The sequence below is a fragment of the Pseudorasbora parva genome, chromosome 19 (assembly GCF_024679245.1).
Source record: "Pseudorasbora parva isolate DD20220531a chromosome 19, ASM2467924v1, whole genome shotgun sequence".
Classification (NCBI taxonomy): domain Eukaryota; kingdom Metazoa; phylum Chordata; class Actinopteri; order Cypriniformes; family Gobionidae; genus Pseudorasbora; species Pseudorasbora parva.
Window position 1 is genome coordinate 38,709,109 of NC_090190.1, and position 16,706 is coordinate 38,725,814.

General features: G+C 38.2%; 1 protein-coding gene across 2 annotated transcripts; it reads left to right on the forward strand.

Annotated features, from left to right (window-relative positions):
* The first annotated feature begins 8,101 nt into the window (after window positions 1–8,101).
* si:ch211-133n4.6 (uncharacterized protein LOC797776 homolog) lies at window positions 8,102–12,626 on the forward strand. Of its 2 annotated transcripts, XM_067426155.1 has the most exons (10): window positions 8,106–8,204; window positions 9,037–9,095; window positions 9,812–9,844; window positions 9,961–9,993; window positions 10,079–10,114; window positions 10,909–10,941; window positions 11,021–11,056; window positions 11,167–11,196; window positions 11,682–11,714; window positions 11,822–12,626. In XM_067426155.1, the coding sequence occupies exons 1-10, from the start codon at window positions 8,194–8,196 to the stop codon at window positions 11,995–11,997; spliced, it is 480 nt and encodes a 159-aa protein (XP_067282256.1). In that variant the 5' UTR covers window positions 8,106–8,193; the 3' UTR covers window positions 11,998–12,626. The 2 variants fall into 2 exon arrangements, with proteins under 2 accessions (XP_067282257.1, XP_067282256.1); XM_067426156.1 differs by lacking the exon at window positions 10,909–10,941 and having other exon boundaries at window positions 8,102–8,204.
* The last annotated feature ends 4,080 nt before the right edge of the window (window positions 12,627–16,706 follow it).

Sequence of the window (16,706 nt, forward strand, 5' to 3'; positions counted from 1 at the left end):
TTAGTCTTTTATAACCCTTTGACTCAAGCTCCTGTTGCTCTTAATCACACCATTATGTGATTTGATTTTGGAAATTGCTGAAATATTAATTAGGATAGCCTTGTAGTTTAATCCCCGAGAAGTAAACCTTCCATCAAACTATGTGGTAAAATGCTGAGTAATTCCCCACAGATTATTCTCCCCATCAGACAGGTCTCATGTGATACTCTGTCTATATTAAAAAGCTATTCAATCCCATCAGCCTCTGAATAAATCCTGTCTGGTATGTGTGCTGGTCAAAGAGTGCAATTTTTCATGATGATGGAAAGCAATGGAAACTGCCTAGAAATTATGACATTGCATTTACCAAGTTGGCAGCGAGCAAAAGCGGGAGATATCCCCACCAAAACACACAAACCCAGGATTTAGCATTCATGTTTTTGATGAGGAATGCCAAACATGATTCTGGCAAGCTCACGATTTGAAATAATGTTTATGATGCCATATGCTCATGGGTTGTTAGCAGTAAACATTAAAAAGTCAACTGTGTTGACGTATGTCCTTCAAAAAGAGATTGGTCCATTCCATTGAACAACAAATTCTATACCTCTGAGTGCAAGATGTGTTCATATTTTTGGTCAGTTTTAATATTAATAATAATAATTAATAAATAAATATATATATATATATATATATATATATATATATATATATATATATATATATATATATATATATATATATATATATATATATATATATACTTCATATATGAAGAATATACATTATTTCTTCCAAGCCTTTATACAGGTTTAAAATGACATGAGGGTGAAGAAATCGTGACATAATACTCTATTTTTGGATGGATGATATCAAAACCCCATGATATCAAAATGGACAATTCCTGTTATTTATGTAATATTGCAGCATTTATTATAAATTATGTATCCTTTTTTTTATTTTTTTTATTCATGTGCCCCTCATGTTACAGCCTTATTCCAAAATGGATTAAAATCATTATTTCCTTAAAATTCTACAAACAATACCCCATAATGACGAGAAAGAAGTTTGTTTGAAATCTTTGCAAATTTATTAAAAATAAAAATGGAAAAATAGCCTTTGTTGAAGCACTTTTTGCACCAATTACAGCCTCTTTCAAAGTCTTTTTGAATATGATGCTACAAGATTGACACATATTTTTGGGCATTCTCCCATTCTTCTTTGCAGGATCTCTCAAGGTCAGAGGGTGGATGTGAGCGTCGGTGCAGAGTAATTTTCAGATCTCTCCAGAGATGTTCAAACAGGTTCAACTCTGGGCTCTTGCTGGGCCACTCAAGGACATTCACTGAGTTGTCCCATAGCCACTTCCTTTGTCATCTTGTGCTTTAAAGCCGCTGTCCTGTTGGAAGAATAACCTTCTCCCCAGAGCGCTCTGGAGCAGGTTTTCATCAAGGGTGTCCCTGTACATTGCTGCATTTATCTTTCCCTCGATTCTGACTCCCAGTCTTCCAGTTCCTGCCGCTGAAAAACATCCCCACAGCATGATGCTGCCACCACCATGCTTCACTGTAGGGACGGTGTTGGCCAAGTGATGAGCGGTGCCTGGTTTCCACACACAACACTTGCCATTCAGACCCAAAAGTTCCATCTTTGTTTCATCAGACCAGAGAATTTTGTTTATCATGGTCTGAGAGACCTTCAGATGGCTTTCAGCAAACTCCAGGCGGGCTGTTATGTCCCTTTTACTGAGGAGTGGACTCACTCTACCATACAGGCCTGATTGATGGTGTGCTGCAGAGATGGTTGTTCTTCTGGAAGGTTCTCCTCTCTTCACAGAGAGTGACCATCGGATTCTTGGTTAGCTCCCTTACTAAGACCCTTAGAAAGAGTCCTGGTGGGTCCAACATGTTTCCATTTATGAATGATGAAGGCCACTGTAGGACCTTCAATGCTGCTGAACCCTTCCCCAGATCTGTGCCTCGATACAATCCTGTCTCTGAGGTCTACAGACAATTTCTTGGACTTCATGGCTTGGTTTATGTTCTGACATGCACTGTTAACTGTGGTACCTTTTATAGACAGGTGTGTGCCTTTCTGAATCATGTCCAATCAACTGAATTTACCACAGGTCTACACCCCAATGCAAAGTTGTAGAAGCATTTCACGGATGATCAGAGGAAACAGGAGCACCTGAGCTCAGTTTTGAGTGTCATGGCAAAGGCTGTGAATACTTATGTACGTGTATGTGATTTTTGTGTTTTTTATTTTTAATACATTTGCAATGATTTCAAACAAATTTCTTTCAAAGTATTTCGAAAATTTCAATGCTTCACCACTGATGACGATGATCCCTGTGAACCCTTGAATCATGAGGATTCACTGAGATCACCAGCAGCAAACCACGGAACAAGTGTCTATGGTTTTTACCTGATCGCTGATCAGTTTGATACGTTTGTAGACGTTTTAATTAGACATTAGTATAATTAAAAGGAATAAAATAGTAGATAATAGTCTCTTATTGGCCTGTTTAACTCAACCATTCATAGAACAAACAAAACAAGCCCTTAAAACGGATAAAAGAACACATTGTAAAGACACTTGATATTTAACCTCAGATGATTAGTTAATTGCATTGGATAGATGTTACTTTCAATAAAACGTTTGCAACTTGTTTGTAAAATAATTTTTATTGGATTTACACTGTTCTGACCAGCAGGGTTCACCAGCGTGAGGCGCTTTGAAACAGTTGAATCATTTTGCGAAGCAATGGGTTCAATTGATTCAAAGCTTTGAAAAGCTTCATATTCCCAAAGGACTGTCCGAGAAGAAGCTGTTCTCTGCGGGTAGATAAGTGCTGAATGGCCGCTGATGGTCTGGAGCTCACATCTGCGAAAGCGGCTAAACAAATTGTCAAATATGCGCTAAGTCAGAGGTGTTCTGTTCTTACCTGCTCCTGAGGACCCACTGTCCTGCAGAGATTAGCTCCAACCCTAATCAAAGACAGCTGAAGCTAATCAAGCCTTTTATAGGATTCATGCTGCGTCCCAATTCGCCTACTTATACTACGTCCTAAAAGTATGTACTCTTTTTGTGAAGAAAAGGTATATACTTTTGAGTGTGTAGAAGAAAAGTATGCAAGCTTCGGGACATACTACTTCGCCATCTTTAACGGACTCTGTCGCTTAGTTACGTGCATCCCGCCACCGTTTATCTGCCCTGTCAATCATCGTCACAGTTCAGATCCTCCACATTCAGTTTAATCTCCTGCCGTTTCGGAGAGAAATGGAGCCGCACGTTAATCTGCCATTTGTGGGTCTTTAATGCAGAGACTCTCCTCATGTGTTTGCAGTTTAAATATAATGATGCATTTAAAAGTTAATGGTCAAACGAGTCACTGTAAAAGTTCACAATGCTGCTGCAGGTGAAATATAATGTGGACAACACTGAATAAATATATTTTTGTCGGGTTAAATATTGATAGTTGGTCACTCAAACCCCTTTATATAAACCTCTCTACTTAATCGTCGGACTCGCACATCCGCCATGTCTGTAGTTCTATTTTCGGATACTATTTAGTATGGATAGCTTGCGAATTGGGACGCAGAGCAATTCTTGAAAATACACAGGCAGGTGCGCTGAAGCAGGTTGGAAATAAAATGTTCAGGACAGTGGTTTAAGACACCTGCGCTATGTTTATATATAGGTTGCATATTTGAAGTCAAAAAAATCTCAACAGCAGTAGTTTTTCTAAAATAATGGTGGTTTGCTTGTCCACCATGACACTCGTTGTGAGAAATGTTACAAGCGTAGTGATACAAACGGTTCCAGTGCTGATACTGGGGGAATATCGCACGGATGGAAAAGGCTCTCCGAAAATAAACAATTTTAACGCAGAAAATGTCAATACGATACATCAATATTTTTTAAAAACAATTGTTTTTAGTCAGAAAGTAACGCAGAATAAAATTAAGACACTTTATCTCGAATTAAAATATTTAGTTGCTTTTCTCACTTTAAATGTTTTTCTCACTAAACCGTGACCCAAACCACAACAAACAGAGGTTTCTAAGTTCAAACTGGTCCTGATGGTCCTGTAACCCGAGCGAGCTCGTACTCCCTAATGTAAAGTGCCGCGGAGCATTTCTTTTTTCCCGTCAAGCATGAGAGTACGTTCTGTACCTCATGGTTCCGGCAATTTCCTTTCAGCCTCCATGTTTAAAAGGAAAATCCAGAGGTCCCGTGTGCCCTTGGGCCTTTTTCACATACACATGTAAATCTGACCTTACTAGCTTTCAAAGACTTCCCTCAACAGTGTGTTTCTTGAAAAGACAGCTAAGCGGCCATAATGTGGCCTAGTGAGGGATCCTCAACGGTTAATTATCCATTTACGCTTTTAAAGAGAAAAATCCTTTTAGCGCGCACACAGAGGACTTCTTTGATAGTAGGCAAGGCCCTCCTAAATACCAGAGAGGAGGACATGTCAAATGTAACTCTATTACACAGGACCACTCTCTCCCATTATCAAAACTCTAACCCTGTTCTGCTCCACAGCGGCCCGTTCCATTTTACCACAGGCGCCCATAGAAATGCAGGAAAGGTAAAACCCAGATGGGTAGACTTCCTGTCTTGTCTAGCGACGGCCCATTCATTTCCATTGGCAGTGGTTCCGTCTGATAAAAGGGAAAAATGGCCAACAGATCGAGTATCCACGGACGGATGAGTCTCTGCTTGGGACGTGCAAGGGATTTAGTTTTAGTTTGTGATATCGGTCACATATGGAATGTTCCTAATTTGAAGGGATAGTTGACCCAAAAATGAAAATTCCTTCATAATTTACTCATCGTCTTGTTCCAAACATATGAATTTCTTTCTTCTGCTGACCACAAATGATTATATTTGGAAGAATGTCAGTTGATGGGCACCATTGACTTCCATAGTATTTTTTTTCTATACTATGAAAGTCAATGAGGTCCATCAACTATTTGGCTACCCACACTCAAAAAAAAATTGAGTGTGGATATGGATAAACCCAATTTATGGTTTAAATTGTTTAGTGAAAAATTGGATGGGTTTGCCATATTTGATTCAAACATGTGTATATTCCTCAAAATATCTTGTTTTGTGTTCAGCAGTTTTGGAAAAACTTGAGGGCGAGTAAATGATGACAAATTTCACTTTTGGGTGAACTATACCTTTAAGGCTGGAATACACTTTTGCACATATTTTTGCCATGATCTACAGTCTGCACGAGTCGACACTTTAAAATATACATTCAAAATATGTTCTGATTTTAAGTGTAGCCTATTCCAGCCTTAAGGTGGCAAAATGTTCCAAGAGTCATTCCAAAAGGAATCAACACGATTGGAAGTTTTTGCGAGGGCAAACATTTTGATTTCATATTCAAGTCAGTCACGCAGAGTTTCCGCACTGACCACCAGAAAGCTGTTTGGTTTGATTTTACGGGGCGGCAGTGGCTCAGTGGTTTATGTAGGTTGTCTACAAACTGGAAGGTTGGTGGAAACACTTGGTCCATGAGCAAGACACCAGCTGCTCCTGATGAGCTGGATAGAGCCTTACATGGCTGACATCGCTGTCGGTGTATGAATGGGTGAATGTGAGGCAAAAATGTAAAGTCCTTTGGATGGCCATAGGGTCTGTTAAAAGCGCTATATAAATACAGTCCATTTTGAAAATGACTAGTCTCAGCCTCAGACGTCATGCCTACTGGCTGAACGTCTGATGCATATGGCACACAAGAATTGGAAACACTTCAGGATTTCAGAAGTTGTCATCTGATTGGTTGAATTCTACAGGATTTCTGGGATACGCATTTGTCGCATTCTTTAACGGTCTGCCAAGAAACTAAGGTGCCGTGAAGCCAAACCCCTTCATGGAAAAAGAACATTGTCGAGTTTACAACTGAGATCAATGAGCAGTTATCAGGATTAGAAGTATGTGAAGTAGGGCTGGGACAATAAATCGATGCATCCCGAATCGAGAAATTATTCTGTATCGATTCTGAGATTTTCCGAACGCATCGCGATTCTCTCGAAACGATTCTGAGCTTAGTTTTTAACAGCAGATGGCACTGCATGCTTTAGAAGAAGTATTGGCTCTGCTTGCTTCCAATTCCTCACACACACCACTTGAACCTTCTATAAAATAATCATCCATACAGTTCAAAAAGGTTGAAGCGGGTGTTTGCAGTGGGCTGTTTCGATTAACCTGAGGTGCAAATTCTCGGCCGAACACACAAGCGCTCTTCTTCATGAGCATTTGAGCATGTGGTTAAAAACTAGGCTAGTGTGCCACTGTCCAAACTAAGCTAAGAGTCAATCCATGAATCACAATGCAACAATTTGTTGTCCCAGCCCTAATGTGAAGTATGTCAAATTTGCGACATAGGCTCTTTAAAATACAGAGTTTTACACATGGCCTGTTACTGTAGGGGCTTTGACTTTACATTTTTACGCCCCTAAACATGACGTGGCACAAAACAGACTGTGATTGGTTGCTTTATATGTCAGTCAGGCGACCTTTGTGCGGTCCTTGGCCAATGAAAGCTGGGATAGAGTCTATACAATGTAAAAAAACAAAAATGTCTCCAAATTGAAAATTTTCTAGGGACTGATCACATCTATATTTTTCAGTTGGCCGAATTGAAATTCTGTGAATTAATGCAATTTATTTAACTTTAATTCAATTCAGCCAACTGAAAAATTTAGATGTGATCAGTCACTCGAAAAGTTTCAATAGGAGACATTAATATTTTTTTATATCTGAATATTATTTTATGGTTTTGTCTTCATATATCACTTCACTATTGACAATAGATGGACGTTTTTCGCATGCAAATTTGCACTAATGTGACCAAACCACGGCTAACAGGGAAGGTTTTTAGAATTTTGGCTAACGTTCTCTCAAAGTTACGAACAAACGTTATTCCAGTAATGTTAATGAACGTTTGTTCAAAGTTACCTGGTGTTTAATATTGTTCTCAAAACATTACCACAAAAACATTATCATGGAAAGCTTTTTCTGAAACATTTTAGTTGGAAGTTCATCTAACATCTTTAAAATGTTACTACCTATTCCCATAATGTTAGCTAAATGAATCAAAAGGAAGAAACTGGATGTCAAAAACTTTTCTTAATGGAAACGTTCTTAGAACTTTTTTTGGCACATGCTTTATTCTGATCGTTGTTTTGCGTTATCATTCGACATTTAGAATGGTTTCGGAAAGCGTATCTCAAAGTCATCACGGAGTCCCTGTTACATCATAAGCCTCAAATTCCAACTCTTTCCGAGTCTAAACCTGACCTTGGGGTTTAGATTTCCAACCTTTGTGGGTAAATTCCCGACCTTTTCGTAACATTTCTGGAACTCACTGTACCTAAAAAAACCGACAGGTCATGCGTTTGGCCCAGGATGTTACCCGACACCGCCTTTCTCTCAAAATTAATCTCAAGGAAAGCTAGGGGGGGGGGGAAACGTGGAATTTCCTGAACACAGATCCCAGAGTCTCTCCCGCAGCACTGAGCACTAATACCTCCATCAGTAGCAACCTTATCGCTGGCATCTGGACAACAAGAGGCCAAAAAAACAAGCGCCATTTCCCCAACACCAACCTTTTAAAGAGGAAAAATTCTATTAATGCCCTGCCAGCTCGCTATTGCTTTACAGAGCAATTAGGTTTGCATTTCTCCCCAAATACTGGCCTCAGTGACCCAGGGAATCCCCAGCATTGAGCGCATTTCAACACGGCACGCTCGTCTGACGGCCAGGTCACCGGGGGCAGTTATGATGACCTTGGCATCGGTATGGGGCCTCACCTGAACCTTCAACTTCCAGGACTTCTTTTTTTTTAGTTGTGGAGGGAGAGAAACATTTCACCATGCAGCAGGTAACAAAAGGTTCACTGTGAGGTAAAGATTTCCCCTTTTAACGGAGGCGAGAGGGAATCTTTTAGTGGGAATGTACATGGGAAGGAGACATATCAATCCTTACATTAAGCCATGCAATTAATGTAATCCAAGATGAAGCCGTTTTTTCCATGTCTCCTCTTTCACAATAAGAGACCCTCCCCTCCCACAGTCTCAATGGCCTTTGAGGAGGTATAAAAGCCTTGACGGCTGCTGTGGCCACAGGACCAGCTCAAGTGCAATACTACATTGTGTACTGTACACCACCGGACCCTGTCTCTGACCTCCAGCCATGCTGACCAGGTAAAGCTCAAACACATCCACTACTTTTCTTTCCTTTTTATGATCACTATAATACATTGAGATCAGTGTGGGTCTACATTATATATGTATGCCATTCTGTAAAAAAATTCTGAAATGGTTCCACCAAATTAATTTATACAGTAAATATTGATAAATAATTTTGTTTTAAACACATGATTTTCATATCGAAACACGTACTTTAATATAGAATACTGTCTGTTTTCTTATAACAATAATTAGCTGATGATAAAATAGAGATTTTTGGGAGAAAAAGAAGAAGAAATGAATCCAGAGCCATGATATTGTGTCTTTGGTTTGCATGCAATAACAATGCCTGTGTGAATGCATTACACATTATTAATCAAACACTTTCCCTACACGTAGAACTGATGCAAAACAGCTTCCTAACTAACAAAATGTTCTAAGAACGTTTCGCTAATGTTCCCATTAAGTTATGAAAACATTATATCTGAATGTTCTCTGACCGTTCAAAACATCCAGGTTTTTAAATGTTTTTCTCTGTTATTCAAACATTAAGGGAACATTCAATGTTATCATTATGCAAACGTTACAGGAACGTTCCTTTTGAATGTTCTGCGAACGTTCTGAAACCAGTAGTAACCTTTTAAAAAAGTTAGATGAACATCCAACTAAACTTTAAAGAAAAAAGTATGTGCTAATGTTTTGAGAACAATATTAAATACCAGGTATCGTGAGAGAACCCTGCCAGAATGTTGTTTCTGAGAACGTTCACTGTTAGCTTTGTCCTTACCTGCTTATTTACCGGTGAGATCTGTGTTCGGAAGTGATTGATTTGTGCATTTTATCACAGGAACATTCTCATCCTCTGCTCATTGGCACTGGTGCTGGTTGAAGCGGACCTTGAAGCAGGTGAAAGAGAAAATATTTTTACCCTTTAATATAAGAGAACAAAAAAAAAAAGCCTGAAATATATAGAACATTATCATATCAGTGAATAATTGTTTAAATTCAGAGTATAGAATTTCTTTAAACACTCAAGAATTTAATGGTTAAAATGTTGTACAGTATAATAGATTATATATATATATATATATATAAATATATATATATATATATATATATATATATATATATATATATATATATATATATATATATATATACACACACACACGTTGGTCTATGTGGTTTACAGGGACTCTCCATAGGCGTAATGGTTTTTATACTGTACAAACCGTATTTTCTATCCCCTTACACTGCCCCTGCCCCTAAACCTACCCATCACAGGAAACATTCTGCATTTTTACTTTCTCAAAAAAACATAATTTAGTATGTTTTTAAGGCCATTTGAATTATGGGGACATTTGATATGTCCTCATAAACCACATTTATAGTGTAATACCAGTGTAATACCTATGTAGTTATACAAATTTGTGTCCTCATAAACCACATAAACAGGCTCACACACACACACACACACACACACACATACATCTTTAAAATATAATATTGTTAAAAGAAGTTTAACAATTTAATGTGATAGTTCTGTATAAATCTCTGTATAGAATGTGACTAAAATATGAATTATTTAAAAATGAACATTTCCTATTTGTTTCCTTCTGTAGCTGAAGGGGGGTCCCAAGCCATGTTTGCCACAGGTAATCATAAAACCAGTAACATTAAAACATGTTGCATGCAAATCTGTAAAAATAATAATAATAATAATAATAAATGCAAATAACCCTTAAACTATGAATCCTTCATTAACCCACAGATCATGATTCAACCTCAGATGAAGCTCCAACTGGTGAGTTTCTCCCTCTTTCTCTATTTTGGAGTAAAACGGTCACAGCCGGACAGTTTTCATTACAGCGTTTTGTTTTCATCCACAGAAAGCATGAACCTGGTCTCACCCGACCTGCCCAACGGTGAGTGATCGCTCCTTCACACTATAGGAAAGAAACAGATGAAAGATGGTCTGTTATGAATTTTGTAGGTAGAACCGTACCCTTGATTTTCCTGATAAACGAGAGAGAATGATTGTTAGGATGCCCATAGGGATAAACAAGGTTTCAAAAGTGATCGAACTTCAGCTCATGAACATTCAAGATTCATTTTCACAGAGAACTTCTTCTCCTTCAGTTCTTTAGAAAGCAGGTTAAAGAACATATAGCCTACTGAAACAACAATTTCGTATCCCAATTCAATACCCTTAAAGTGTGTACTGTTTTAGTGAAGGAAAAGTACATACTTTTGAGTGTGTAGCAGAAGAATAGGCAAGCTAAATTGGGACATACTTTGTCATAATTGCTTAAAGAAATGTAGTAGCACATTGTGTTTGCATAATGATGCATTTAAAATGTAATGAACAAACGGGTCTTTATAAAGGTTCTCAATGCGGTTGCAGATGAAAAATAATGTGCACAACACTTGAATATCTTTTCGTCAGTTTAGATAGGCTACTGATTAATCACTCAAACCACTTTATCTAAACCGCCAGTCTCGCATTTCCGCCATGTTTGAAGTTTTTCAAGTTTTTATTTGGATTTGTAGTTCTACTCGTTAGACTTTACAAGTCTGCCATCTAGTGGAGACTAAACGAACTCTTATTTTCTCTATTCTGATCCACCTAGAGGAAATGTGTACTGCGTTAAATTCACAGTTGAACTGTGAGATATTTAAAGGAGATTTCATTTGTGATTTCTTTTTCTTATGGCTACAGACGAGCTCCTGTATTACAACGGAGCAACTGCAGGTATAAGAAAGAACCAGTCAGTTGTTAAATAATAAAAAGCATTACACAATTACAAATAAATGTGTTTTGTATAATTTAGATGCAAGCAGCACCAGCGCTGAGGCAGGAAATAGTGGTGAGTATCGGATTTACTGAAGAAAAGTGTGATTGACAGTAAAATATAGTTCCTAGTAATAAACTGAAATCAAATATGGTCCAAAAATTGACATGTCAAATTTATTTTAGCACCTCAAGTAAACGACGTACCCAAAGCTGGTGAGTAATATTTTTATTAAAAATATTTTTTTTTTTAAATATAGTCTGGAGTATTGAGTCCACTTTTTACTGTAGCCACATGAGAAACCAGAAACATCCAGAATGTCACATTTCACCCTAAAAATAAGAGAGGTTTTAGCATCAAAAATTAGAGATGTTTGCATGACTTTATTAGTATTATTTTTGTGTTATATTATTATTATGAATATGACCAGATATTTCACTCCTAAAATCCCAATGTGTGAATAAATAATTTTATAATAATTAAAATTGCATGAAAGAATAAATGAATAACATAATATGTATAAATTATATTTGTATTGTTGATGTTATTTATTAAAGTATATTATATTAAATTAAATTATATATATATATATATATATATATATATATATATATATATATATATATATATATATATATATATATACATACCGTTCTCATGGATTTTTTGTTTGTTTGTTTGTTTTCTTTAATTTCTTTAGACGCAGCCAAATCCAGTATGGAAGAAAATGATGGTAAATATCACATCGTAAACATACACACATGCAATCAGTGAATGTTAATAACTTCATATCTTGTGAATTAGAGGTCTAAAGTGTGTGACTTCATTGTCTCCGTACAGAAGATGAAGGCCCAGACTCAGAGGAGGCAGCGGCAGCAGCAGCGGCGGCGGCGGCTGTCAAACCCGCCCCTGTCCCAGTCCAGCAGCGTGCAGCCAAATCCCATAATGCATCAGCACGCAAGCGGAGCAAGCCCGCCTCTGCCTCAAAAAAGAGATCAAGGAACCTCCGCCCCTGAGACGTGAACAGTGGAGAGAAACAGGGCAGAGCTGCAATGACAAGGCAGTGACAGAAGAAGGAAAAAAATAACTATACAGTTTATGTTTTCAGTGGCATTTTTGTATGTTTTGAGAATCTTGAACTAGACTTTATCCTGTGATGTCCTGATCCGATGTGTTTGACTGTGTGTGTGTGTGCGTGTGTGTGTGTTGGTGTGAATGGTTCTGCGGCCTCATGGGAGTTTTCCTGTGAGGTCTCTGTTAATGTGAGCTACACGGTTGTGCTTGCCAAATATTCTTCAGACTTTACCCAGAGGCAAGGCTGGCGTGACACTTTATAGGATTGATTTCATTTTAGATCAGACTAGTTTGATATGAATTCTTTTTTTTTTTTTTTTTGCCTGATTAATTACAGGATAGATTTGAATCTAAAACTCTCAGCGAGATGAGAACTGGTGCTGGCATCCTCAGACGTGCCGTGATTCTAGCAAACACAGAAGCCTTCGCTCGCCTCACAGTGTCAGTGTTTCAATCAAAAGTGTTTCTCTCTTTTCAGTTACTTTTTTATACGCAAAGTATTTAACATTATTGAATTCACAAATATTACAATCAATAACATGTGATTCTGAAACATTTCTTTCTTTTTATTGTACCCCTAAATAAAAGCAATGAATATGCTAAAGAGAGAATATGTCTCTTCATTTAGCTTTGGTCTTTGATTAACACAGAATATGAAATATTATTTTGCATAATCTAAAATAAAACTAATAAAGGAAGACATAATTTGTTTTGCTCTAGAGCAGTGGTCACCAACCTGTTCAAGCCAAAGATCCTCGGCCTTGATGAGAGGCAAGATCTACCAATAGGTCTTTAATGGCCGATTCAGCTATTGTTTTTTATTGGCTGCTTCCCATACCAGCTGCCGTTTTCTTTAAGCACATTTATCTGTTGTTTATTTGCTCTATAACAGGCCAAACTGGCCTTAAAAAATGTAGCCATTTGAAATAAGGCAACCACCGCATTTGAATCCCAATTCAAACAAAGATGAACACGTGTAGCACGAGCAGTTGTTTTTGATTTAAATTAGATTGCATAATTTCAAATGATTGTAGCTTTGTGAAATTGTTACATAAGACACACCTGCACAAAAACAGACGGACTGAATAAAAATGCAAATTCACTCTCTAACAGTAGGTGGCGCTTAAGGAAAAGAAGCGTTTGTTTGGGTACCGCTATAAAAATGCCATCGAAACTATATTCTGAAGTTTCATTCAGAGATACATTCATGTAACCCCCTCCCCTCCTCAATTCAATATTTGTCTTTTTCTTCTTAGCAGTAGCATTACTAGCCCCGGCCCGACAGGTGTCGTAATACCAGTCTCGGGCATGGGAGGAGGCATGCGGGCAACATAACCACCAGCCAACCTGCAATACACGAATAACACGCACGGTTTGTGGGCGTACTTGAACCTGATGTCAATCGTGTGGAAAGTACAGCCCACTACTTCATTTCAGTTCAGGGAAGAGAGCGGACGGATGGCCGAAGCCCTTGGCCCCTTAAATGTATCTGATATGATAAAAATAGCTGTTTTTACCTGACCGGAAAAAGCAGAAGTGCGGGCGCCCGGCGACTGTGTCCCGCCCCGTCATAATAAAAGTCCCGGTACTCGCGAGCCGTTTAGAATAGGCGCCCTCCAGTGGACGAAAAGTTGCATAGTGCACCTTTAACTAAATTTTTTAATTTCACTGAACTCAAAATTTTAAGGCAACCAGGTAACTTATTTTTTAAATAATTTTTTACAGTGTCTGATTTATCAGAATGATTCCATTTACACTTGGTCACATAAATGTGTCTCTGCAAAACGGATATAAATCCAATCTTCAATTCCCACGCTATATGCATTTAATGGAGTTCACGTCATCGATATCAACAAATATGAGCTGTATTATATTAATCAACAGCTAATTTCAAAATCAAAGACCACGATAGGAGAGAGAGTGGCACAAGCACTGGCAAGATCATTTACTTTTGATGATGATGATTGTGTATTGTGCACTAGTGATGTCCGGTTCGCGAACGAATCGTTCGTTTAACCGGATCTTTATAGTGAACCGGTCGAACCAGTTCACCAAATCGAACTGAATCGTTAGTTTCTGCACTGAAAATCTTTAATCAGCACTGATACCACAAGTTACTATAGTTACTAACTTTCTGACATGAGTGACAGTCTATCCGACTGGAAATAAACTAATATCTTGAAGTAGATGTTGTAACTCCAACCGTTAGCTGAAGTGAGACATGTTTTTCAGAGAACTGATGAGAGCTCATGAGCTGCTGATACTGAGCATGCGTGTGTAACCGAACGTAGCGGTTCTCGGATCACCAGTACAGAATCAAAAAACGTTTCTGTTGGAAGCGTTCGATACTGAGAACCGATGAGCCGTTGAGCTGCGCATGCGTGTTATTTGTTCAGAGGAACGAAATGCAGGTTTTAAGTGTATAAAACGAATCACATTTGGAAACAGCATAACATAAAGTTGTCTTATCACTTCATTATTTTAAAGTTTGAAAACAATGGATAGTAAAACGTTTTTTTTACAAATTTTGTAAATTAAAAAAAAAATTGTTTTATCAATAATGCATGATATTTTCAGGAACAGCTTTTTTCTTATTTAATTTCTAAGTCGATAGACATTTTAAAATGTAATCAAAACAGTAGGTTTGATATAGACTATATATTCAGCTTGCAGCAGTTTGCAGCTCAGCACACACACACACTCCGCTACAGCGGTTCTCGAGTCAGGACCGGGTTGCGGGTCGATCTTTCGGATCACCAGTACAGAATCAAGAACCGCATCTATCGGACACGTTCGATCTATCGGACACGTTCGATTCTGAGAACCGATGAGCTGAGATAGGCCTACTGATCATGCGTGATAGCTTCGTCTGGAACCGAACTGTTTCTCACGGAGTGGGACAGCTGATGCTGATAATATGAGCACGGGTGAACCGAGGATTTGTGTAAGTTTATGTTATGTCAATGTAAGTTTATTTAAGCCGTGTAAAACATCAGTGTTTGCCCAAAAGTGGCTGTATTGAGTGCTTTTGCAAAACATAAATGAAAAAAATGTATCCAAGATGATAATAATTATATTATTATATATTATTATAATTATTAATAATAATAATTATTACTATACTAAGTTTTGATTACAAATACTTTATATGAATGTGTTTGAATGTATTTTCCTCCGCTGGCGTGATAGAAATGACGTCATTACGTAAAGACGTAAATAAACCAGTGATCCGTTTTTTTTAACCGTATCATTGAAACGAACTGTCCGAAAGAACTGGTTTGCGGAAAAGAACCGAACTTCCCATCACTATTGTGCACTTTAACTTTTATTTGGGGCAGTTTGCTAAAGAGATATTCAGCTGCTCGTCTGAGGCGATGTGTGCTACAGTAGCGCTGTCATAAACATGACATGGCCTATAACGCTCACACATTTATTTATTAGAATTGTTGGGAGGAGTAAAATTTACGGTTTCAACATCCAGATGCATTTACATGTGTTCAGTTTCGTCTGGAATGCGTCCCAGACACTGTATTTTCTCCTCTTTGCGTCCGTCTTCAGGGCTCGTGTCCCATCTCTGGGCCATATTAACGTCCTGTTAACAGACTTCGTAATATTTTCACACAAATGACATTCGGGAAATGATTGCAATGCCGTTCATGTGCGAGTCCGGAATTGGGATGAGCCAAAATTAAACTAAAAGCCGCCCGGTTGCTAATTGTGTGTTTGGAGCACAAATCCGGCTGTTTCCGATTTATGGCCGGTTGAATTTGTGCGGTGCGAATTTTGAGGTTGCAGAGAATACATTTTGGGAGCGTGTGGAACTAGCCTAGATATCTAGACGCATCCTAGCGGCAGCAAATCTAATTTGCAGCTAGGGCATCTAGCAACTCTTCATTGGCTTACGAGCTTGAAAAACCAAACTCTGGTCAGGCCAATCACATCATGTATAGAGTCGGTGGGCGGGCTTAACATAATGACGGCAGAGTTGTTCCGCGTGCTTCTTGAAAAACAAGGAAGCTGGCGAACGGCGGTCTTTCCAATCAGCTCTGACCGCGACTCTGGAAGACTTGGAGTTAAGCTTTTCTCTGAGAAAAGAACAAAGAAGCATACTTATTATTTCACGTTACACTGAAATAAATCCGGTCTGTAAATCCGGTCTGCAAAACTCAGAACACATCTTCCCATCTTAAGAATGACTTCAGTGCCTGGATATGACGAAAGTTTAATCTATCAGCGAGCTCTGCTTCACCTTCGTTGCTCTGGTTGGTTGTAGCGCTATCCTATCGCGTGCAGAGGGAGTTTGAAAGACAACCGTTTATCCGCCCCTCAGATTGAGCTGTCAATGGTGAGTTTCCAGACCAAACATCTTGATGTGGGTCTGGCTTGTCAGGAATATGAAGCCATTTCGAGCCTTAATAATGTGCTGTTACTTACTATTGTTACTTCGTTGATCGCGATTGATGGGTTGGCGACCACAGCGCTAGAGAAAACTATATACTGAATTTTATAGTAAATACAACAAAAACAGTGTAACGTGAAATAATAAGTATGCTCACATAGACACAATATATATTTAAGCATGTGAAATTAACAAAGAATATATTAAAAATTAAACAACGGTTATAAGCACAGATGCATATAAATAAGAATA